The sequence below is a fragment of the Boleophthalmus pectinirostris genome, unplaced genomic scaffold (assembly GCF_026225935.1).
Source record: "Boleophthalmus pectinirostris isolate CB_2022bp ecotype Guang Dong unplaced genomic scaffold, ASM2622593v1 HiC_scaffold_12, whole genome shotgun sequence".
Classification (NCBI taxonomy): Eukaryota; Metazoa; Chordata; class Actinopteri; order Gobiiformes; family Gobiidae; genus Boleophthalmus; species Boleophthalmus pectinirostris.
Window position 1 is genome coordinate 25311060 of NW_026571018.1, and position 26033 is coordinate 25337092.

Below are 26033 nucleotides of genomic sequence, written 5' to 3' on the forward strand. Positions count from 1 at the left end.
TCTCTACATCAGCATTAGTTTGTTGATGGATTGAAACTATCGACCTGAAATTAGCGGGTGTAAAAGGTGACTGGTCAGTGCTCCTGCCTCTGAGCAAGGAGGTTGTGAGTTTGAAACTTGGATTGGCCAACTAACCTCTCCAAACTAAATATATATTTTGATTGTAAAGACTGGTAAAATAATGTCCTATAGAAAACAGAAATCCAAGAATACATTTAGCTGAAATTTTATACAAGATGCTTAAATATGTTCTACTTTCAAATATCTTATAAATCATGTCATTTTCATCCCAGTCCCAGTACGTAGTGGCGTGGAGGTGCTGGCTTATCTCCTCTCTCCATACCCCTGCAGTGGGTGACACCTGCTAATGAGAAATCAGCAGTGTGTTACAAGTATAACTGGATAGAGGGAGCCATATTTGAACTTGATCCTGGTGAAATATTCAAAGTGATGATGTAAAGATACATATCTAGACTTCATAATCACCATCTGACGTTATCTGTATGAAGTCAGTGCCAAATGTATCACACAAATGACACCTATCGCAGCGTATTATCTGATAAGAAGTCATGTGTCACTATCAATTTGGAGGGTAGCTGAACTGTACCGCACATTTTATATTCTGAGTAAATTTTGACTTGAAATGATTTTGTACGCAGTTAGATGATCTGTTCTTACTGAAACTGACAGACCAAACTGGCACATTGTGGTTTTCAATCAACTTCATTTTAACTGTTTTGGTTTCTTTCTTTCTTTGGAATATTTGGCCCAACTTGCGTCTTAATAATACTACGTGTGTGTACCATGACATTTGACCAAAGCTCTGTTTAGTGTCCCCCTTGTTTCAATCATATTTTATGTTTCTCATTGGTACTGCAGATTTAATGCAGTTGCATGCATTTAATGCTTGCTATTTTAAAGGTGCACTGTGTAAATTTTCAGTTGGAGGTTCGTCACCTTCTTGTTTCTATGAATATGTGCTCTGTTTCGAAAAGTTCTGCAATACGACATTAAACAGATCTAACTTAGATCAATTACATGTGGTTTTATAGCTCAAAAATACCTTGTAAAAGAGCCATTCTGACTGTGAATGGGGTTGTCTCTCCACAGATCTGACCTGTAACTTGGATTGGTTTGCTCTCCATGATGCTAGAAAGGTTTAATGCCATACTGTGAAACATTTCTTACAAAGCAATAACATTCCCATGGAGAAAAACATCTAGAAAAGTTACATAACACACCTTTAAGTCTCTAAGTAAAAACAGAACAAAAATCAATTTCTTAAAAACAAATTATTTGAAGTAGTTTTGCTAATAATTAATATTGTCTTTTAAACTGTATGTGACACTATTACATATGTTTAAATTCTAGATGAAATGTAAAAAAAAAACAAAAAAAAAACCAGCCTAAATTATTATTTTTTCCTTTGAAAGCAATCTTAGACTTTATCTTGACAGTCTTTTTGAATATACTATCAGCGGTAGTCGTGGTGAGTGGACATGATGTGACAAAAGCATTCGGACATTTGCCCTCCCTGCCATCTGTTCACCATGACACACAACCTGTTTATTTATAAGCCACCATTACCAACATACAGACATTTCATTGTTAATTTATCCTTCACAGAAACACGCATCTCTCTGGTAGGATATGATACGTGATAGTTTGTGGTTTGATCCAATACGACATATGGCACGTTGGATGAGCCTGTTGAGAGCTGTTCTGCTTTGTACAAACCCTCAATATGGATTTATTTGTTTTGTGTTGCTTCTCTTCACCTATTGATCACCAGCGTCACGGTTTTTTCACGCCTCCTTTGTTATTAATATGCATGCCTAAACCCATTTAAAATACGATAGATGCCACGGTTGGTTTTGCTTGTGTACCTGAGCAACATACTGGTGCATAATATTTGTTGCCCAGTTCTAACTGTGCTCATTTTTAACTCCCCTTGAGAATAAGAACTCATTACAAAATATTTCTCACCCTATCTGCCTCTTTCCCTCCAGCTTGCATCAGCTCCCCAGGGCGACTCCTTCACTTACAACCACACACTACACCAGACAAAATCCAGCCTTTTTTTTTTTTTTATTCACAGCATTTCCCAAAGCTTGGCACATCTATCATTGCTTGTGTCTGTTTTCTGCTTGATTTGTCTTAAATTTATGCACGCCCCTGCCACTTCAAATTGTACAAATCATTAAGCATATCGAAATGCAACTGGTCATTTTGCAAACACTTTGGACTTTTCTAGAAATATTTTACAAGCATTTGAGTGGTTTGATGCTTAATTTATTATCAAAATTAGATACTTATTTTAAGAAGTATCAGTGCTAAAATGAATTGCATAAATTTCTAATAGTTAATTTCAAAGACAATACTGTTATTTTGTGAAAAGAAAATGACATATTTTGTATACATTTTTTGGATTGCTTTTGTGGTATCAAAATCAATATCATATTTTCCCCTCAAGTATACAAGTTTAAAATTGTACAACACTAGTATATAGAGCTATTTCTTTTAGCAAGACAACCAAGTACAGCTTTGGCTAGTAGAAGTGTTGAACAATGTTTAAAATTGAATTATATTTTTGAAAAATTTTCCAACCAATATCTGTTTGAATGTTTTATAGTAGTGGTTAAAAGTGCAGTCCACTTAGTTATGTTGTTATTTAAATTATTGTGTCTCTAATGTATTTTTATTTTTTGTTGTTCTTTATTTTCAGATTACGAATCGCCTCAATAAAGAGCCATAAGAGACAAGTCAAACCAAATGCAACAATCCCAGAAGAAATGGAGAGTGAATCATAAGATGACATTCTGGTCAACGAGCATTCAAGTCAGTAGCATTAAGCAGAAATACCATTTTTTTAAAATTGTAAATGGCCTTTAGGTACTGAGCTTAGAGGAGTAGGTACAACATGAGTATCCCAACTGATTACCAGGGGCTTCGAGTGTCTGTGGAAAAAGGTGAGAAAATTTCCAACAAAAGCAACTTGCCTTTTTCTCAGTGCGGAGACGATAATGCCAATGAAATTGGAGAGCTGGAATACACTACCAGTTCTATCCCTCCTCTTGTTTCTCAGAGCGAAACTCACGAGAAAATAGTCATCTGGAGCTCAGAGCAGCCATTTGAGCCCTGTCAGGAAATACACACATTTCTAGGCAAAAGTGATGATCTTTATGACGATGAAGAGGACGGAGCAAGTATGAGAGAAGGCCCCATGTCCATCTCCTCGAGTTCCACTGCCAGCTCTGCCTCGACCGGAGTGAAGAGGAACGACAATGACAGCAACAAGGTGGAGGTTCGGAGGAGCAGACAGGAGCACAAAAGGACTGCCAGTCACAGCACCGAAGAATTGGACACCTGCGTGACAGTGGATAGAGATGGAGTCAGGGTGGGCAGAGCAACAGAGAGGGACAGACAAAAGTCCAAATCCGAAACCAATGTGTTTGTCTCTAGCTTATCCGCGATCTCTCTCAGCGGAAGTCTATCAAGTGCTTTGGATACCGGTGGAGAAACACGTATAACTTTGCCAGTTTACAAGACCCACCTCTATTCCTCTGGTACAAGCAACACTACCTCAATTCAGACCAGAAGAGGGTCTGCCCCAATGGACAACAAGAACTCACCTCCTTACCACTCTCAGGAGAAACTTCAACAATACAGCAACAATAGCAGCCAAGACAGTGGGCTTGGACAGAGGAGAAAGGCAGGATTTGAGGAAAGGGTATTACCACCGAGGAGACAGCAGCTTGTAAGACCAATGTGTCAGACAGAGATGGGGCGGGCTAGGAGTTTGCCTGAATCTAGTAGCCATCAAGTCGACCCAGGACAGCCAAACCAGGAATACATCGGTAACAGAAAGTTTACAAGATCATCCCTGCGTGAGCCATCTGATTTCTCTCACCTTTATAACTCATCGGTGGTCTTAAGACAGCCCAGTCAAGCAGGCCAAAGAGACACGCTACCTACCGAAAAACAGCTCACCAGTGCCTCAAGGCCGACCCCAAGTCCAAGACCCCAAACTCAGCTTACATACCGGAGAAACTGCTCCAGCCCCAACCGAATGGCAACTCCTCCCCAGTCCCCTCTCAGGACCCCCCAAGGATCACCCAGACGACAGCCCTCAATGTTCATCATTCCCCGAAGCGTCCCGGGAGTGGTTCGGCACACTCCTCCCTCTGGGTCTAACACTGCTGTAACCACTCAGGGCTATGGCAACAGCAGCCTAAGAGCACCAGTCAAAACTAGCATAAGCACAACTGGGACAGCCAAACCAACCCCCAACAGCAGGCAGAGTCCACCGAAGGACAGCTCACCTTCGCCGAAACACGCCCCCAAACCAAAAGGCGTCCGCCCCAAGATTATCACCTATGTGAGGAAAAATCCACAGTTTAAACCACAAGTTGCAGACGGGCCTTATCAAGTATCCTCTTTGCCATCCAGGCTGTCAACATACTCAAATAACCAGAGTAAAGATCTCCCGAAAGAAAAGACAGATGTTGAAGCCAGAGGAGGGCCAGTTCTTAGTGCATCAAATTTGCTTTATGACAAATACAGGCAAGAGATGCAGACAAGTGTATGCCCCCAACCAGGAGTGATCCACAGAGGAGCCAGGCCAAATACTGTCCCAGCAGCCACTGCACCTCACGGACACAGCCACACAGCACCACCCAAACTCGGGAGCAAAACGGAACACTTCTATGGGTCGCCGTCTGAGGTTAGTACACATATCGTCAATATTTGCACAATCATATTTTTTTTACCTCTGACAGATAGTTTATTCTGAGATCACAACTGAATTATTATGACAATGGGCATGACAATAGGTAGTTACAGTAGTACTTTTAATATCAGTATACATTTGCACGTTTGAATGGTAACTTCACAAATACAATAAAGCATCAGGACTTCAACTTCCACCACTGCACATCTTCAGTATGAGTTGATTTTGAAAACAGTTATGCCCCATACTTTAAGTGGGCAGAAAGATCTTAGAAGTTCTTGGTAGTTTTCTTTTGTCAGATACGATGTAATGAGTAACAGAAACATGTTTCACAATTCCAATTACTTAATCTAATTTAAAGTCTAAGTAGGGTAAAGAAATGGCTATAGTATCTAGTAGTATGTAATCTCAATCTATATGGCTCCATTCTTGAGTCTAAAACACCATTTGGGAACCACTTCTCTAAACAATTACATAATAGTCCTGTAGAGAACATACTGATGGCTCAGAAGTGATACTCAAAAGCATCTGAGTACTTGTGCAAAGCAGCCCATTTAAAACACTGTACTTACTGATTAAAATGTTTACTTTATCTGCACGAATTCAACAAGATTACATTATTCTGAATTATTTATGAATTAGCTTCTGCTTCAGGGAATTGCTCCAAGTGCATAAATTGACTCACTATAATGGCAGATCTCATACATTAAATGTGTTAACCCCACATATTGATTTGTGGTATATAGGTCGATTCCCTTGGACCCACAGTAAACAGTGTGTAATTGTTTCAGTTCAGATTTCTATTGTGTATCTCAACTTTTCATAGAATAATTTTATTGATCCGAATTAATTATTTGCCATTTATAACATCTAGAGCAGAGGCATCCAACCTTTTCCTCTGGTGAGCTACCTTTTCAAAACAGAAGTGTTACAGAACTATTCATTCTAACATTCTTAAGTATTCTTGTGTATATATAAGAACCACGGCAAGCCCTTTAGATGGGGTACAGTTTGATGCTTATCATTATCCTTTTATTAGTGCACAAAATTAGGAATGAAAATGATATATTTACAGTGTTAATGTGCATTTAATTAATATTTTTTTAATTATTCAGCACAATATGTGTAATCCCTTGGCAAGCTACTTGGTACTGGTTGGAGACCCTCGATTTTGAGGGGGGAAAAATCCAAAATATTGCCATGAAGTTAATTATTTGTTTTTCATTTCTTAGACTTAAACTTGCAAACTTGGACAACAAAACTTTATTGATCCACAAGGGAAGTTACTTGGACACAGTAGCTCACATATTGCACATGGAGCAAAAAAAATGTATTGAAATGATAAAATAATTAAAGTAGCAAAAATTGCAAAACAGTTAAACATATTAAAATAAACTAAAAATGCTTAAATGCACTTTCTCTATATACTTCTACGTAGATGGGAAGACCAGGCAGTTTCAAAGGCAGCCAGCCAGATGACCCTCTGCAGTCCCGTACAGTACCCCAGGGTGGAGGTGGCAGCTTGCTCCGCTCTGGCAGAGGTCTACGTTTGGGTCTAGGTGCGGTGACCAGGACTGCCCCAGGACCAGCCAGAACCCGGAGTCCTGCTCAGAGATCTGCCCCTGTCATGAGCCAACCAGTGCAACCCATCAGCCCCAATGAGAAATCCCACGACACAGGTAAAGCCACAATCATATGACATATTTTTCTCTGCTGTGACAAGAAAACTCTAGAAGGAGATGGGTGTTTTTGGGTTTCTGCATATGTCACAATGTATTCGAACAGCTTGAAGTATGAGACACAGGAGAAATCCACAACTCTACGCTATCTTCTCCTCAGCAACAAGCAGGTCTGAGACTGTCTCCGCCTCAAATCAGCATGAGATGAAGGCACCTCATTAAAATGCATTCGCCAAGATGATTTTTGGTGAATCTGATTGGAAGGCTTGAAGAAATACTCAGAGGGGACACGCTCCGGCAAAACTCTTTTTTGCAGCTCTAAATAAATAAAGAGGCTAGCTTCCATTTTCTCTTCCCACGGTTTTTGACTTAACACAATAGCTTGAGTCAGATTGGAAACACATTTTTACTGTCACAGAATATTGAAACGGGACTTTGCTTATTCTATACACGCTGCTCAAAGGCTGTGTCATTTATCACTGCCATGCATATTTGATTTGGGCCCTATCTCTGTGACTGTGATAACCCGGACAGAAAGTTCAGAGAAAAAATAATATTGCACATAAAGAATTGATCAGCTCAGTGTTATGGTGTGGCAGGCTTTTTTATCATAATCCCTATTAATACATATGTATATGGCTCTGCAGAGGTGCAAAAATCCCCCTGGGAAGTGCAAGGCTTTGAAGGGCATTGCAATTAACACTAAGTAACATCATTTTTTTTTCTCTGCCTTCCTCTCTGCACCTTTTCAGCATGAATAAACACAGATTAAATTGGATGCATTTTACATGTGGTTTTAGTTAGCGTTTAAACCACTGTGTCTTCCATTTATGTTACATAGTACATTTTATATTCCCTTTTATCAAAGATTGTTTTATTCTTTGTTTTATTCATCTTGCATATTGTATTTAAAATGTCTAAAAATCTCTGTCTTTTGTATTCATTCTGATAATTTCAACTGAATTCATACATCTACAAAGACATTTCTACAACCCTTTTTATAATTGCCATGTAGATCTTACCACATTGTTCTATTCATGCTCCTCCACGTTACATTCTGCACCACAGTCATCCCTTCTCAGCACTGTAGGCTTCCTTTAGTACACTGAAATTGCACTTCTCTCGTGCTTTTAATAGTGTGCAGTTTAACATTGTGTGTAAGAAATTCATGCGGGTTGAGACAGCTGATCCTTGTAATTAAAATCAGCCTTTGTTCATTGACTTACTCACGTTGATCCATTGACTTTTTTGCAGCAAATTTGCATTCATTATCCCAATTTAGTCCCTGCTCTTTGTGTAATGGAAAAACAATAGTGATTTTTAATCGGTTGGAAAAGGGGTTAGAGACCTAAATACAGTGTAGTCTTACCAACTGTGAGATATAACGTTTTGAAAATGTAGAAGGCTGTATCTAATTCAGGCCCTATTTTATTGTGATTTAACATGAATACAATGCGACTTGTAGTAGCACAGCCTTCTTATTATCAATATTGCAGAATACTAGTATGTATGCCTGGTGCTAATTTAAATAAACATGGTTGGCATACAATTAAATAGTCCATATTGTTTCCAGAGATATATAAACAATACATAATGAGTATTCCTATTTTCCCTTCACCACAGTGTTTGATAAAAGCGATTGTTAGCCTGGCTCTTGTCTCTGAGGATCTGAGTGAAGTTGATGTGGAGAAGTAAAGCAGGGACATTTATCTCTAATGATCCTGACCTTCTCACTGGAGAGCAGCCGGGCTCAATCTAATAAACAGACTGTGCACTGCGAAGATGGAGCGAAGGTAGCCATAAGTGTGCCACAGCGTTGCCAATGAGATACACTGGAGATATTCCCTTCCAATTTCTCCCACTCTCTGCCCCACTTCCTGCTAAATCAGTGTGTGGTGTTAGCCTGTAGCCATAGCGGTGAAGAACAGAGAGCCAAATGGAGAGGAAGGGCCCGCCGCATGTCTTATCTCAGCAGCCAGCAGGAGCCAGAGCTGCTCTCCTTGTTGGGATTCGGACATAGCGCTTGAGGCTCAGATAATCGTGGGGCAAGAGTCCAGGTCATGTTAGGATGTGACTGCACACTGAAGGCATGGATGTATGAGAACCTGGCTGCTCGTGATGAAGCCATTCCATTACTATAGGCGCCATTTTGAGGACCATTCAAAAGATACCACATTTTGTTTTGAATTGTCACTCTGAAACACATGGATAAGCTGTTATATTGTACACCAACAAGGCATTTCATTATTGCAGTGCAGTATTAACACCGTGTAATATTATGCTTACATAAAGGTGCACTCTGTAACTTTCCTACTAGTAGTCCAGTCCAGTACCTGCTTGTGTCCATGGAGAAGTTATTGGAATATTGTATCACAGTGAACAAATGACAGGTCAGACTTGCGGAGAGGTGGTCCCACTCACAATAAGAATGTATTTCACACCTTTAATTGAATAAATGCAAGCTAAATGTGTTTTATTTTGATGATGATCTAAAAACTACATATACACACATTACACACAATTATACATTCTCTATTGTTTTTGTGTATTATGTAAACCATTAAATATCTTAGTGTAATGACAGTGAAGGTGTTGGTGTCTTGTGAGCAGTGGAGGGCAGATCAGATTGTCTGTTCATCTCCTCTTCATGCCAGCACATCCTCCGTGTTCACAGCCACAGATTAGAGCCAGCGCTGACAATAGCTGCCTCTGTGGAGCTTTGATTAGTTTTTTATCCGTTCTTTGATTCCCTGTCTGGTCTTTCTCTGGTCTTCCCAACAGTTTTTTCTTCTTGCTATAAAGCCGCATTGTATTTCACGCTCCTGTGGTCTAAAGTTGGATTTGTGGAAGCATGTGGCTAGAAGGATTATTAGAAACATTAAACCGACATAAAACCATTTAGCAGAACTTTGCATTGAAAGAAAAAAAAAGCCTAACGTAGCCGTCGGTCACTAAATTGTTTCATGTTTTTTAGTAAAATAAACTTAAAAGATGGTTTAGGGCTTTACCCTAGACCAATGGACAGGTTACATCATGTCTTCATGTTTACCAGTTAGTTGCAGACTGCTCAACAACATCTTAACAGGTATATTTAAAAGTCTGATTTGTCCTAATTTTCTTTATATTTTCATTTATTTTGCATTCCACTTTCTACAGAAAAAAATTCAACTTATAATGGAGAATTAGATGTAAAGAATTATCTCCTATATATCATAATTTACAGATTGCTGGGAATTATAAACCTAGAGAGGTAATGTTGGCTTCTTACCCACTGCCAGTCATTGCAGCAGAGTGGAGTCAGAAAGGTTGCTGTAGCCCGCTGAGAGCTTAGTCAACAGCCCACCGTGAATGATTCATGGGGGAAATATCTAGTTGAATAATTTTCACCAGCTTGTGAGCATGCCAAGTTAACAGTTTACATGAGTAATCAAAACTCTTGACTCATATATAGCGATACCAGCAATAAATTATATAGGAATACAGCTGTGACTTGGCAAGGACGTGGAGATAAATAATGCAAAACATGACATATCTTACACTACTTAAACAGTTTAGCAAAATCAAATCATTAATGAACTGTTGTTTTGTCATTCAATCTCTTTCAACAGATGATCAAGTTTTTACACAGAATGCCCCTGTCCCATCTTCAGCTGAGAGTCCAAACGCTGCCTCCAGGTCTTTAGTGCCCAAAGGGTCGCAGTCTGGTTTGCGTCCTCCGGGCTTCAGCTCCACTCGTCTCCCGGCTGGACGTCTCGCTGCCTTTGGCTTTGTGCGCAGCTCCAGTGTCTCCTCTGCTTCCTCTGTCCAGTCTGGAGACAGTGGGCCCAGTGACCCCACTAGGACCACACACCGTAAGTAATACAATATAATGTTATGAGAATATTGCTACACTGTGCTTAAAAGAGAAGTATGTAATGCTTCTCTTTTCTACCTGTTTGTCTCCATGGAAATGTTTTTGCCTTGCCTGGAGTGTCCCACATTACGACATTGGTGTTTTTACTTGGTGTTTTTATTGGAATATAGTAAAATTACATAATACTTTGAAAAACACCATGTTATGAACCTTCACAAGAAAAGTTGTTTAGTAGACCTTTAAGATTGCAGTAACAAATAGACTGTATTTGTAACCAGCTGACAGCTTTTGGTCTGTTTAAGTAAGTAGCTATCACATAGAGACACTCAAGTCTAAACCTGGGCTTTTATTGATGTAAATGTTAAAGAAGACACTATCATGTATTTTAGTTTTGTCTCATGTTAACATTTTTATTTGCATGAAACCCATTTACTGTATACCAACCACATTCAAAGATACTTTCATATAAAATTGCAATATACAGGTATGTTTTTGTACAGCCACTTCTGCAGCCATTTTAGTCAATGTAAATTATACAGAGAATTAGATGCCCAGTAAACACCATTAATGAAAACAGGATCTATCGCATACTAAAAACCTTATTCATTGTCTTACAGCCGGCCTATTGATTAGCATGGGCATGGCGAAAGTGGACACTGGGAGCATGCTCTATAGAGACTATTACTATAGGGAAATTAATAGCATAGCAGTTTTGCATATGAATTAGTTATCCACTGTATAAAACCAACAGCAGTCATGATTTTTCCACTTGTTTTGCTGTGCTTTTAAATACCTCATTATCTACCAGCCTAGATAATCAAACCAGGTAAAACGCTAATCAGTACAGTTTAGAAACACCAAATTTGCACAGAGGAAGAAACTGGGAGAGACACCAGCTGCACCTGCTTTATATTGTATTCACAAACTGATATGACAAAACCAAAGAAAAACTAAATTAAAACAGTTCTGGTGTTTTTATGCATGAATATAATTTTTCTGTTCTGTTTTACTGTTTGGTGCATTATTCATTCTTTTTTCAATCATACTTAATGGTGTTGGAAGTTAGGATGCCAGGACTAACAGTCTTCACTACTATGATCAGTAACATGCTTGTAAATGTGACCTCTTGGTTCGTGGGCAAACGTCCATACCACCTAAACCTACTGACTCTCCAAATCTAGTTTATAATGTCCAAAGATTCTTTTTAACTAAGTAAAAACTGCTCTCACTTCACTTGTCACATGTATACCTCTGTAGCCTTTTGGCACACTCTATGTTTTCATACATTTTTAGTGTTACTGTCAGTATTCTGCCTCATTACCAGGCTGTGATTACATCGTCAGCTTCTCAACCACAACAATGTATTATCTCATGTACTGTAGGCGCTGCCCTCGTGAATATAGTTTGCATAATCTTTCCCTCCCACATTCATTATGAGACAGTTTGTTTTCATCCACACCACCCAGGCTCAGTGTACAGTCTAGATGACTGTAATAACTCAAGTCTCCTTCAACCTGATTTTCACTTTCACATATAGTTCAAATATAGCGTATGTAATAATTGTGGTAAGGTTGGATCTTTATTATCTTTTATTTATGTTTTGGCTCATTGGCTTTATAGCTCTGAGCACGCAGAATTGAGAAATGGAAGCAAAGAGTAGGGATTACAAATTACGAAAGCTGGAAATCAATCTCATGACATTGCAAGTTATTTTTCATTGGATCAAACTGGAGTTCTCCATTGTACATAAGTTTTGCGTGACATTTGCAGACTTCCTCTCATACAGACAGCTCTATTTCAGTACTATACTTCACACTCTCTGAGGCAGTTCTGTTGTTCCTGAGAAGCAGAGGTGCACTTACAGCTGTGATTTCCTCTCTCCTCGCCTGGCTTGGCTGGCTGTTACTTGGCTGAATTTGTGGGAGCTACATGCCTTTTTAATGTGACCTACATAGGGAAGGCTTGCTCCTCTTTTTCTCCCAGTTACAGTTGACGTAAGCGCTCTGTTGTGCATGTCAGACCCCCTGTTATGTCATCGCAGCCGTACGGTGGTTAGCCCCTTTGTACTCATAGGTTTTTCATCTCTCTGTTCATTCCTCATTGGTCAGAAAAGAAAGCAAACTGTGTAGCACCTCAGGCACCCAACTGCTCCAGCTTTTACAGCAATTGATTTAATATCTTTAATAAGCCCAATTGAAAAAAGGGAAGTTTTTTTAGTGGATACATTTTTTTTAGTAATGCTTTTATGTCTATGTATTTTATTTTATGTTTATTTGTTATTCATTTTAAGAGGATAAACGCTTTGACAGTAATTCAACTATCATAGTGGTATGCTCCTGTACTTTTTTATGAGCAGACCAAACCACATAATCTTTATTGATAGGTTAACCGTAATATACCTAGAGAAAAGATACCTCAAAAACACAAAATATACAGGTCTTTTGAAGCTTGCAAAATGTTTTTTTTTTTTTTTTTTGCAGGACCAAATATAGATTGTAGACAGGGGAGGAAGAGCTTTACCTGCTTTGATGTTCTTGCATTTGTAAGAGAGAGGAGAGCAGCTGGATGTTTTAGCGTCTGTTTCTGTTTGTGACTTTTGGCTCTGACTCATTTGAACTTCAATCTTCTGTTGACCTTCCAAGTCTAACCTCATCTTTCCCTCCACCTGGGATCTGTAGGCACAGTTTCACCTGTAGTGCACTGCTATGTTATTGACTAGACGCTGTATACCACAGACAAGTCGCTTTCTTGCAATGGTAAATGTGGTCAGTCCTGGTGGATGTTGATACATTATTGTAGTAATAAACACTAATAATAATGCTCAAGAGAGCATTATATTTACTTTTTGCATCTTGAAAGCTCCCTCTGGATTTATACATTTTAGTAAAATATAACCCAATTCTTACTTTAAGCATTTGAAAAATGAGTAATCACTACTGGATCATTTCTACTAGTAAATGAGTAAAAAATTTCAATGCAAAATTGAAAAAAGTGTTGTTATTTTTTGTAGTGATTTTGTAATGTTTTGCACACAAATTTGCAGTGAGCACAATGACATTACTTTGATTACTTGACATCCATTTTCTTCTTGTACGTCTTTCTTTGCCACTGAACAAACAGCAGAGAGACTGACAGATGACTCTTCTCTCACATCTTTCCAATAAACATGTCAGAGCCAACCACTGCAAAGCCCCTTGTAACCAAACCAAAAGCTATGTTTTTTTTTCTTCTATTGATCTAGAACCAAAACAAACACCATTAGAAGCTAGATTTGGTGGAGAGTGGAGACTAGAAATCGTTAAGGGCCAGAGCTACGAGGAGCAATAGATCGGTGAGCTTCTGTAAAGTGGGTTAGAGGACAATCCCAAGGGTTTAAACTCCCCTTAGTCACAGCTTGTCAACCTTGTTCTCATCATTGAGGTTATGCACAGAGATAGTGCAGAGCCAGGTAGAGGGAATAGTGGATCCAATTAGCTTGACAAAAGGCACTGTACACTTACTGATATTTCTTGTAACTGCATGGTAGATACTTACAAATTAGCATTTAGTTTATAGTTTAGTTTGGAATACAATGCTGTACCGTATATGTTTAAAACCATTTGTTTCACTGTGAGCTCTCTATCTACATATGATTACATGATTTCAATAAAGATTTTGAAAATGCATTTAATGTCATGGATAGTAGTTTATTAGCATTTTTTTTAATGGTGTAGTTTTCATAAATTTGCCTATTCCTGTGCTATATTCCTGGTAGTAATTGTGCAGTCTTACAGAAATTCAAGAGCTCTTGTAGTATTTCCATAATTAAAATGGCATAGGTTTTGTCAGACATTGTTCCTGCAGCTGCAGATTCCATTTTTCCAAGCTACGAACTAACTCAAAGAGGACTCCAGGGCATCTTACCATACTTGAGGCCTTTGGAGTCTTTTTGTACAACTAGAGAAAGATATGAGCTTGTGCATGTTGTATTTACTTATAATATTTATATAGCTACACAATTGATACGATACCTTTATCTCATGATTGATAAAATTAAGAAATGCAAATTAGCCACTGCAGCCCATACATGGCACAGATGATTTTGAATGAGTTCGTCGTAGCTGATTTGGCCTGCAGCTCTATTGGGTATTGTACAGAGAGAAATTGCACACTCTGCACCATCAGTGGGTCGATGTATTCCCTGTGGTTATGTAGATACAGGCATGACAGCTCTATGATGCATCACACACGCTATTCAATATACTATAAAAATGGACAGTACCCCATGGGAATGAAACCATGCTTTACTGTAAAAGTTAATCAAAAAGTTGCTTCTGTCTACGAGGTCAGGATTGAGGCAGAGGGAAAATGACACAATTACTGTACACTGGGTCTGGATCATATGCCTAGGAGGTGTTTAGGCATATGATTGTTGTTAAACGGTGGATGTAAGGTGCACTATGTAACTTTTCTGGTGGAGGGTCTGTCATCAGCTCCATATACATGTTATTGCTTTCCCAGTGTGATCTATATCCATGGAGACAAACAGGAGATAGCACCAGGACAAGTTCATATCTGTGTAATTGAATAAATGCCAGATAAGGTTAATTTCATATTGTGAAATATTCAAGGCAAAGCAATAACATCTGCATGGAGACAAGCAGCTGGCACTCTCCATTAACTATATACACCATTTAACATCAGCTTGGCTTGGAATTATTCATTTAAAGGTATAGTAGCTCTTTGTACCATGTAGAAAACATTGTGTAGCCGTCAGTAACCAGTAATATACAGGTATATTTATTACCCATGCCTGAATAAACCTAAATACTTGGATATGTTTCTCACTCAAATTGTATCATAATCATGACCTTGCACCCAAGCTTCCAAGGTCACATTGAGCCTATCTGGTTAATTGATTTTTATGACCCTCGCAGATGCTGTCAGATATGTGTGTGTTTACCTAATGTCTGCGGAGGGGGCAGGGGTTATTCTACATGTGACATTGATAGCCATTAAACCAACCCGCCTTTAGCACTATGGATGACACACAGGAGCTGTTGTAACGTGCGACTGAGCAGAGCAAGCATTGTAGCATACAGCACTCGCCGTGGAAACCATTGTGATTGACACTGTCCATTACTGGTGGCCTGCAGCTTTAAGCCACGCTGTGACAAAAATTCAATCTCTAAAACAAACACAGCCTCCATTCACTCGCCGCTTTGGGTGATAATGAAAATCAAATCAATGAAAACAAGTTCAGATGGAGAGATGAGAGCAACAAGCAGGGCTGAGCAATATTAGAAAAACATTTGTGCACCACTGAATATAGCACGTTTGGCTTTGAACTAACTGACATTAAATATATCAAAAAGATAGAGAGATTCTTTGTGCATGAATGAACCCGAATATAACTTTGAGAAATCTTCTGGGGAGAGTACCCATCGTTAAAAAGTTTACATAATATGTCCCCTTTTAGGTGTGCGGACATTGTAGATCTCCAAATGTAGTTTTAGAGTGCAAATCTGTCTGTTCTTTACCAGGCAAAGTGAAGTGAGAGTTTGACAAGTCATTTAAGTGAGGAGCAAAAGGGTTCTGTGAGGTCCAATTCCACTAGATGACATTTCTAAAGAAGTAAATTATACCATCATTTCATTCCATATGGAGCTCCATATGAGGCAACCCTATAGACATAGACAAAACCAATTGGTGATGATAGTGTGTGAATGAGTGGAAATGAGACAGGAAGTGAGTGAAGAAAAGGAAGCATGGAGAGACTGCAGAAGAAGAGACTGGTGCCGCGGAGCTCCTCATGAGTCACGCGAACTCAATGTGAACAGATGGTTTCTATGGCGCACGCACGCACACACACACACACACCCAGAGAACCACAATCACACAAAAACCCACACTCACAGCGCGGCAAATTAGATGGGCCAATTAGATATGGTTGCTGTCGTCGTGCAGGAGGAGGAAAACCAACATGGCAGAAGCTTACTGGAGAATTAGAGCTGTGACACTGTGGATGGGGGGCGTTTGTTAACTGATAAAGGCTGAGAGTGCGATAACTAGGCACATGTACATTTTTGTTTTGTTGCTAAATAGCTAAGACGGGAACACAAAGCACAACAAGAACACTGAAATCTGATCATGCCTAAAGCAGTTTACCTTCTCTTCACAATCGAATACTAATAATAGAACAAAACAACAGTGCAAACCCGCTCACACAGAAACTGACAGGGAGATTGAAAAGGTGGAAAATCCAATATTGTATTCAGCCTTAGATCTCATTTTGCTCCACTATATAGATGGAATAACTTGTAACTTTTATTATTGTTCTTCAGAGAAACTGTTTTAGTTTGTCAGTCCAATTATAAGTTAGTTATTGTTTTGTGCCAGTCCGAAACCTATATAACTGCATCAGGCGAGCGATACTAAAACTAATAACAAACAACAAGCAATTTGTGTTTGATGAAATAAGGGGTATTTGTGATCTCAAGAATCATGCTGGGGTACATGAACCACTGGATTTTTGTTGATGCTTAAACTTGAAATTAAGATATTCCGATGAGGATTGGTTCAGCCTCACACAACTTCTGTACAAACAATGCAGGGGTAGAGTAGAGTTGGTAGGGCTGGTGGAAATGTGAGGCTCTAGTCTTGCTTTTAATACATTCAGTTCAAGTTTAGTCATGGTTTTGATCAAGTAATTTTTTCACTGAATTGTTAAAAGACAAATATTTAACTGGATGACCACTGTTGTGCAAACTATTAGCTGTAAATGCCCATAGCCACTGCACAAAAGTGTAGAAAATGCTTATCCTGATAAGGTTAGATTAGGTAGACAAATGTCTATCAGAATCATCTTGACAGCTCTGATTTCAGATTGATGAGAGTCATTTATCTTTGACCTCTGGGGCGTGACAGAGGACAAGAGGCGTGTACCTGCTGCTAATAGCCCCACCGTTAACATCTAATCTCCATCTCAATAAAGAGATTATATCCACACTACTGTTCACCTGTGTATATGCAGTGGTAACCTTGACTTTGACAAATAGAACCCAATATGAATGTATTACTGGCTGTAAAGATATCATTCCTGCATTAAATTCTGTGATACAGCAGTCAAAGGTTGTGCAGTAAGTAGTGTATGTTTACTGATCAGGCAGAAAACTAATTACTAAGTTAATAAACCAGGACAAGAATTATTTAAGGATAAGAGATTATGACTGTAAACTTCCCAGGAGTCAAAATGTTTCTCTAACATTGACAGTGCATTACTTTTTGGGTCATTATAAAGAGTACATAGACAAACATCATTTGACTTAATTGACCGAATTCTTCACCTTTAAAACACAAACAATTGTACTCCAGAAGCCTGAGTGGGTGGCAGGATGAGCATCTGATGTAAAATGCATGTCAAATCAGTGTGGTAATCTGCAAATGTTTTCTTTTGATTGCCTCAAATAAAAAGTGAAAAAATAAAATAAGATTAAACATGCACAGTAGCGCTACAAAAGGTATTATCACTAAACCGCATATCCTTTGCTCTGGTGTGTCCTCTCAATAGTAGAGGATCCTGGGTGGGTTGCTTTTTGAAAAATCAGACTTCTTCTGTATCACCTGAGCAGAGCCAGCTGCTCCACATGCTGCGGCCGTGTGCAGGAGAGAGCACCTGCCCTGCTGCTCTTAACATAAATGGATTCTGCTGATTTAGGAGAAAGGGACGTACTGGGACACCATATTCCTTTTCATACAGCCACCTTCCTCTGCACCAGCATTTTTTGTGTTCTTCTTCTAGTCCTGCACTATAGAACAAACACACAAGTGCATTACAAAAACATAGTAACAATAGAATATGTATAAATATATGTGAATTTGATAGTGGTATGTTGAAGTATGCTAAAATTCTTTTGTAGCAAATGTGAAAATTGTGTTAAGGTCTCTTAAACCAACAAAGATAACAATAATGTTTCATACTGCTATTTAGTGTCTTTGGAGGTTTGAAATGAAAAGGTCAGATGGAAAATAACATCCTCCATAAAATCCTCCAGCTAAGGCAGTCCTGACTAAGCCGAGCTCAAAATCTGGAGACGTGTAGCGCCCACTGCTCCTGACAGATTGCCCCAGCGGGACTGAAGGATGGGTCAAATGCAGAGGACAAATTCCCTTATGCTATTGGGACTATGAAGTATACCTTGACCTTAAAAGACCCATATTAAGCTATTTTCTGATCTCTGTTATAATGTAATTTCTTTATCACAAACATATATGGAGTTGTGTTTTGTTTAATTCAGACATATTTAGCACACAAACCCTGCATATTTAAGATCATTTTTCTCTCAAATGAAAAATAGTCTATGTAATTAGGTTCTTTTTCAGACCAAGAGCTTTTATACCTGACAGTTTCGACTGCTGACTAGCAGTCTTCAGAGTGTTTATGTGATGTTTCTGTGACGTTTTTCGATAAGCTGATTTATACAGATTTTTGCGCTGTCTTCCTACCGCAAACAAACTCTTGGTCTGAATAAAGAACCTAATTACATAAATTGCATGCATTATTGGAAGACAAATGAACCTCATTGGACTGAAAAACACTCTTTTCCACCTTGTGATGTCATGTAATACAGAAAGCGCTCCACTGTGTTTTTAAACCCTGTACGCCTTCACTAGAATCACTTGGATAATTTCAGCCCTGGAATTGCCAGTCTCTACTGAACAAATGGTAAAAGGTCTTAACTTGAAAACTACAGCTTCATGAATAGCGTGGAATAGCACATTTTGAGCTTTGGAGATAAACAGACTAATAATAAAGGGTTAGTCAAACATGTGAATGAAACAAAACACAACTCAAGGTATGTTTTTCATGAGGTAACAAAGATCACAAGAGTCAGTTTTGCTTAATATAGAACCTTTTAATGACACCAGTTTTTCATGTTTTTTCAGTAACAAAACCTCTACCCCTCTGCATCATTTCTTCTTTTGTTTGTCTTCCCCCAGCTAAAGATCCCTCCTGCCCTGCTCTACCATCCATGACAGTTGGCATTTGGCCCATCCCCAATACATACTGTTAGACTTTTTCACTTCCTTCCTCCAATTATATGCCAGGATTCAACTGTTGTCTCCTATCTGGTGTCTGGTCACATACATACTTGACCTATGGCTAATAAGCATGACTTTGCTGACAGTGAATCGATGTGTCAACTGTGTTCATAGCATATGTTTAATGCTTTTTGGGTTTGGTAATGGCTAATTAAAATGGGCTTAATTATCTATTGCTTTAAAGGAGAATATGCAAAAAGGCAGTGTCCTTGGTGGGCTCAAAATCACTGAGACTAAGTGTTTTTTTGCTGACGGCACATAGGGGCAGATGCAGTGAAGTATTGTATCTGAAATCACACGTCAAGGCCTAATAAGGGGAGTGTACTGTAAACAGCCTGAATAATCAATGCCTTTAGAGACTCAGGGGAAACTAATGAAGCTTTGGGAATCGAAAACATGAGATATTTATGCAATTATGGATTCAGTTTTAAAATGTGGTGGAATTTTGTCAAGGCATCTTTTAAATCCATGTATGGGTTCCTCATATTTCGAAATTGTTGGAGTTGAAAGTAGCAATTTCCTTTTATTGAGCCAATTTTAATTTATTTTTATACTTTCTTTCTACGCAATGAGAAGAGAGGCCAAAAATTATGATAATATCTGAAGGATTGGTGCAAGAAAAAAAAATAATTTAGTACCGTAAACATAATACTTTTGTTCCCTGTAGATTAAACCAGTAGACAGAGTGCATCAGAAAAAATGTATTATACTATATTGTGTTCTAATTATTGTAAAAGTGTCTTATCTGGCCAGACAAGTCACAGGGCAAGAGTACACTATACTTTTACTCAAGTTTGCTGCTTTAGTATTATCTATATTAGTAAGAGTATACTCAAACAAATGTACTTGAGTAAATGTAACTGATTACTGTAGTAGGGATGTAACAGTAACCAAAATATCGTGATATCATGTCGTCAAAGTTCTCACAATAGTATTGTGGACCATTACAATATATCGAATTACAAGTCTTTTTGCTTAAATGAAGAGTTATGGTGCAGCAATAGCTAAAAAGAGAGAGACTGAACTACATCGACCATGATCCTTTGCTCCATTTCAGTGTAGACTACATGAAGAAATAACAGTTCTAAGCACTTTTAAATCTTAGTTCTTTGGATTAAGTCTTGTCAAGGTATTTTAAGAGGAAAAAGTAGCACATTAACAATTTCATTAGCCTCCAAAGAATATTGCAATAAATATCGTACCGTGATATTTGGATATTGTTACATCCCTAATCGTGAGCCTCCCCACCATATTGTGAGCTTTCCTACAATATGGCAATAAATATCGTACCGTGAGATTCATACTGTGACAATATCATATCGTGAGACTTGAATATTGTTACACCCCTACTGATTAGCCTTCTACGCATCTCTGCTCAGAATATATTACAGCAATGAAGTCAATTGTCAGACTTGCTATGTTTTATACATCTTTTAATCCCAATTTATTGCTTTAGATTCAACCAGTTGGAAAATACAGTATTCTTCAAATCCATGGAGGATTTGGCTCTCAGCAAAGACAACACAGACTCACTTAACACAGCCATTAGCTTCTCATATCCTTCAATTTAATTATCAACTGCCAACTCTTGACAAACAGCTTAGCATTGCTTCATATCTCTCTGTGTCCACATACGATGGGAGGAGAAGTGTCCGTATTGATCTGGAACATGAGGAGGATTTATATTGAGGGACAGTGGGCGTGAGACTCTGTAAACTATCTGTCAGTAATTTGATAGATTATTTCACCACCGTGGCAGACACGTGGTGAAAAGTGTGTTTGCGAATAGGATTTTCTTGTCTCCCCCTCTGTCTGTCTCTGTGTGTGTGGCCTTCAGGGTTAACCAAAGAAAGATTGAGATCAGTGGCGTTGGACCAAAAGGTTACACACCAATTTTTCACTTCACAGAACTTCAAATTTAAAGTTTTATCACACGTCAAAAAGAGGACACCGCTATCTCAGGGCAGTGTCTGTTAAATTACTGCTACTTACTCGACTTTATGAGCTCACTGACCATCAAGTTCAGCTAAGATTGCAGCACAGTGAAGCAGTTAACATGTTTCTTCTAAAAATAAATAAATCATAACAATTAATAAAATGTCAGATTTTTCCGTATGGGTAATAAAACAACAGAGTGGACTTAAACAATCAACACCAAGAAATGCATGATTTTTGTAAAAGTATTTCTTCAATCATTATTAAACGGTTTGGTTTAATAATATAATGTGTATGTGTTTGTCCAGGTTTGAGTGTGAGTGAGGACCCCCCTCTCCACAGAGTGACCACTGGACCTCCATCAGTCCCAGAGCACCAGAGAGGACAGCCCTGTCGCAGTCTGCAGCCGCCCTCTACCCCCGCCCTGCCTAGACGCTACCTGCCCGCCCAGCCCCGCAGCTCACCTGGAGGTCAGAGCGCAACGCACTGGAACACACAATACATCACAATACATATAGTGTGTCTAATACAGATTAGGGCTGTGAGATTGTAACTCTGACTATTTGACCCATACTTCAAATGACTATTCAAGTGATTATTCACACAGAGAGGGGTATGCATCAGCTTGCTTAAAATTAAAAGAACAAAAAATGTAATGAAAGATACATGTTTTTGCACATAGAACACACTTCAGAATTAGTGTAAATAATTTAATCTTGAATATGCAATTTTTCAATGGATGTAATAATCATGCTTAATCTCAATTAATTGCATAGCTCTAATACAGATGAATGTTATGTGACAGTGGATGTTTGATTCATAAACATATAAAATTGTATTGAACTTCATGACTCTTGCCAAACAAGAAACCTTTAAATTATCAAAAGCAATTACTCCAGAAATGCTCTATATCTAAAATGATATTTCTGTACCAGAACTTGATTTATGATTGTGAGAAAAACACTTAGCAGATGTAGCTGTTCTCTTCAGGTAACAAACTGCCTCGTGTCGCAGATGTGTCACGTTCTGTTTAAAGTATACAAATGTTTGGAGACAAGCAAAATGGATCAAGTATGCAGTGGTGTTCAAAGGATTTACAAAGAGATGCTCTGGTAAACAACAGTGGATTGAACTGTAATTCATGTGTTTGACAAATAGTTCAACGTACCACACATAATGTACATTCATCATAATATTTATCACTTTAGCTGATTTTGGAGACATGCGCGCAAATGTTTGTATTACTTTAACATTTTCAGAATGAGCAATCACATCTAAATAACAGCGGCAAACCTAAGTCTAAGATAATGCTTGTACTACAGCAGGATAACAGTATGTCTTAGTGAAATCTGAACCAGAATTAAATAACTGAGTAAATGTAACTTTCAGAACTACCAGTGGCACCTTATTTTGTGAACTGCTTGTATAAAGGACATGCACTTGTGATGAGCTCTTTATAGTCCTTTGGGAACATTGTGTTAGCCACTAAACAACTCGTAACTTTTTATTATAAAATCAATTGAAAGCTGCAAAAGGAAAATAACTCTTCTCGCTGTTATTAATACATTATAGCCTGGTTTACATTTGAACATCTCTGTAAGTCTATATATTCCACTATACATAAATTGACAGCTCGTATAGTAAAAATGCAAGCAACACTTGTACTGGTAGATCTCACGTTTTAGTCGACATCGCCTGTAAAGTGCTCGGGGAGAGAGCAAACAGCCACAGTGGCAGATGAGGAGGCTCTACACACATTCACTTTCACACATGAGATTTACACCAAGCGGCTCATAGTATCACACTTCACTTTGTAGCACGTCCACGCCTTTTGTAGTGAGAAATCTTTGTATCTCCTGCGTGAATAAAGTTGAGTGAAATATTTTCTTGTATAATAGTTTTGAGTCAAATACACTGGCCTGTATGTCACAGTTTAGCACCATTTAGCATAGTTGTGGTTAAATTGTCTATGTTGTGGAAAAAAACAGATTGAAAGCAGTTGAATGGTTAAAATACTTAATAATCAAGATTACAATTAGGTCAATCAGAATCATGTAAATATACCTTAAAAACATGTATTCTTCCAGTCAGTGTGGTGGCCTTTCCATAGTTTTCTGCACACTAATAGATATGTTTAATGCCATACTGTGGAACATTCCAGACAAAGGCATATCTCCATGGAGACAAGCAAATGGCAGACCCTCCACCAGAAAAAATTACACAGTACACCCTCTAATTAACCTACTAAGAAGTCAAGAAAACTGATGGCCTAGACATAGAATTCAAGTCGAACTGCTGATTGGATTTTGTGGTTGTATTTCTCCCTAACAACAGACTCATAGTGTGACCACATACTGAGAACGTAGCAAGCGGTATTTTCAACAGCCCACAGTGAATTTGGACTCCTCTGGTTTTAATCCACTTTCCGAGGTCATTTGGGGATTTTGTGTTCAGGATCTAAGACTTCTCTGCAATTATAGGTTTCATTATTTTTTTCTCCCTCTCTCTTTTTCTCTTTCTTTCTCTCTATCCTTCCTTCCAAACTCTTTGGCAAAGCTGACCTCATATCTCTTATTCACTCACATCTATTTGCCATGGCATCTTTTGAACATTTCTCCTCTCTGATCTGCTATGTCACAATTCTGAGTTTACATAATTAATGGAGATTGAAAATTACAAAGAGATTTTTTTCAATCATGCAGCGTAATGAGAGAAATACCATTAACAATTCGCTCACTTACTGTGCAAAATGTGTCATGTCACGGAAAGCAGGGTTAGAAGATGGGTTAGAAGTGTTTCTCTTTTTTAACTCACGATCCCCTGGGCCATAGTTATAGCTCTCAGTGGGCAAAGAGATAGCTGGGGATCAAAGACCGAAGGGGCAAAAAGCGCGGGATAAAGTTAGACGAAGCTGAAATGAAATCTCCCAAATTTAGGTGTCGAAAAGTAGTCAAAAATGTCAAATAGGAAAATGCACTTTGAAGTTTGATTGACATACACCTGCTCACGTATGCTCTGAAGTTTGCAGTTTCATTTCTGAGTTTTATGGAAATTTTATTCAATTTTTTTTTTTTGGTGAAATTCGTTATTTTTGTCATTCACAGTTGGTCGAAAAGAGTTTCAAAGGAGTTCAGAGGTCACACGCTCACTGCCGTCATCTCCAAAGAGGCTTGCTGTAGTTCCTCCTAAGCCACAGTCTCCAGGTATGTGCACAATTTTCTAAAATATAATATGTTTATTTCTTCATGCAGCAGCTTGAAGTTACAAGTTCAGTTTTGTCATAAAATCTGTACATCATGCAACTTTTCTCTTTTGTTATGCTCACCTTAAAAGATGCACTAGGTTGGAGGTCCGTCACCTGCTTGTGTCTATGGATATGTCATTGTTCTGCCTAGAATGTTTCACAGTATGACATTAAACAGCTCTTTTATGCAATTAAAGATGGTTTTATAAAACATAGAAAAACATGCATTCTGACTCTGAACGGGTTTGCCTCTCTACAGATCTGACCTGTAACTTGGTCTGGTTTGACCCCAGCGTAGATAGAAAGATTTAATGCCATACTGTGAACCATTCTAGACAAAGCAATAACATCTCCGTGGAGAAAAACATTTGATGGACCCTGCACCAGAAAAGTTATACAGTGCACCTTTAAATCTTTCCTACTCAAAGAACTCGTGGGTCTGGATATTTTATACTGGACACAATTTTTACAAAAACATAACTGCTCCAGACTGTCCCTATATGTCTACATCCTACTCTGTCTCCAAGGCCAGACATGTACTAATAATAGTCTATATGTTTACAACCTCGTCCGCCCTCACACCCACAAACATTGAGTCATATAGGAAGCTCATTTTGCCGACTGCATACAAAATCCATACCCTTCTTTCTAGTTGCGTTTTGTACAGATTTAATCAAACTGGATATGGAAGGTTTCTTTTAGTCACACAATCTATTATTTGTCTCAACATGCTGCTAAACTGCCTGGACCATACTACACCACTACTGACCAGTGTAATCAGATGAAAACTCCACTTATTAAATTCTCTTAATATCAAAATATACGTTGCCAAATATTTTTTTAATTCTTACAATTAATTTTTTTTAACCTCAAGAACAAAATGTTCAGTTGTTGCCTGATCGCCATCCACCCACTAACCAGTGCCGTGGTGAAGAGATAATTAGTATGTTATATCTGTCAGTGGTCTTATTGCTATGCTTGATCTTATTTTTCTAATGCCTTTACACAGGACAGAAGGTGGTTCCTAAATTACACCAGATTAAACTGGGTCTGCTCATCTTTCTTTATACTGGACATGTTGCTCCTCAGGCTAGTCCTTTGTCTTCTCCTTCCCACTATTAGCAAAGCACCTTACACTATTCACCCTTTTGTATTAAAGCAAAACGGTCTTTGTTGTGCTTTGTCTACACCTACTCACACATTAAAACATTTCCTGTGTTTGTTTACCAAAATAATGTGTGCAGATGTATTCAACTTTGGCTTCTCGCAGCTGAAATAACAATTCAATAAACCTTCCTTGTATTACCCAGATCCACGGCACTCGCAATCACCAATATGATTTCATGGATTCATATTTTCCCTCATTTTGAGAAAACACCTTGCTCATTTGTATTCTGCCTTCCTGCTGGTGCATAAACAATTCAAATATCCACTACTCTCTCCATAACCTTTCAATAAGTGTCATAGGGAGGTCTAGACTCAAAATCGTGCCCAGGAATTAGAATAAGCTTT

At 38.4% G+C, this 26033-nt stretch overlaps 1 protein-coding gene across 1 annotated transcript in view; it reads left to right on the forward strand.

The window, feature by feature from the left end:
* Positions 1–2920: 2920 nt before the first annotated feature.
* Positions 2921–26033, forward strand: part of mtus2a (microtubule associated tumor suppressor candidate 2a) — a 30198-nt gene continuing 7085 nt past the window's right edge. The window contains exons 1-5 of the mRNA XM_055148248.1: positions 2921–4723; positions 6168–6408; positions 10017–10259; positions 21586–21747; positions 24382–24480. Of these exons, the coding sequence (XP_055004223.1) occupies positions 2921–4723; positions 6168–6408; positions 10017–10259; positions 21586–21747; positions 24382–24480 (2548 nt within the window). The remainder of the gene's footprint in view (positions 4724–6167; positions 6409–10016; positions 10260–21585; positions 21748–24381; positions 24481–26033) is intronic.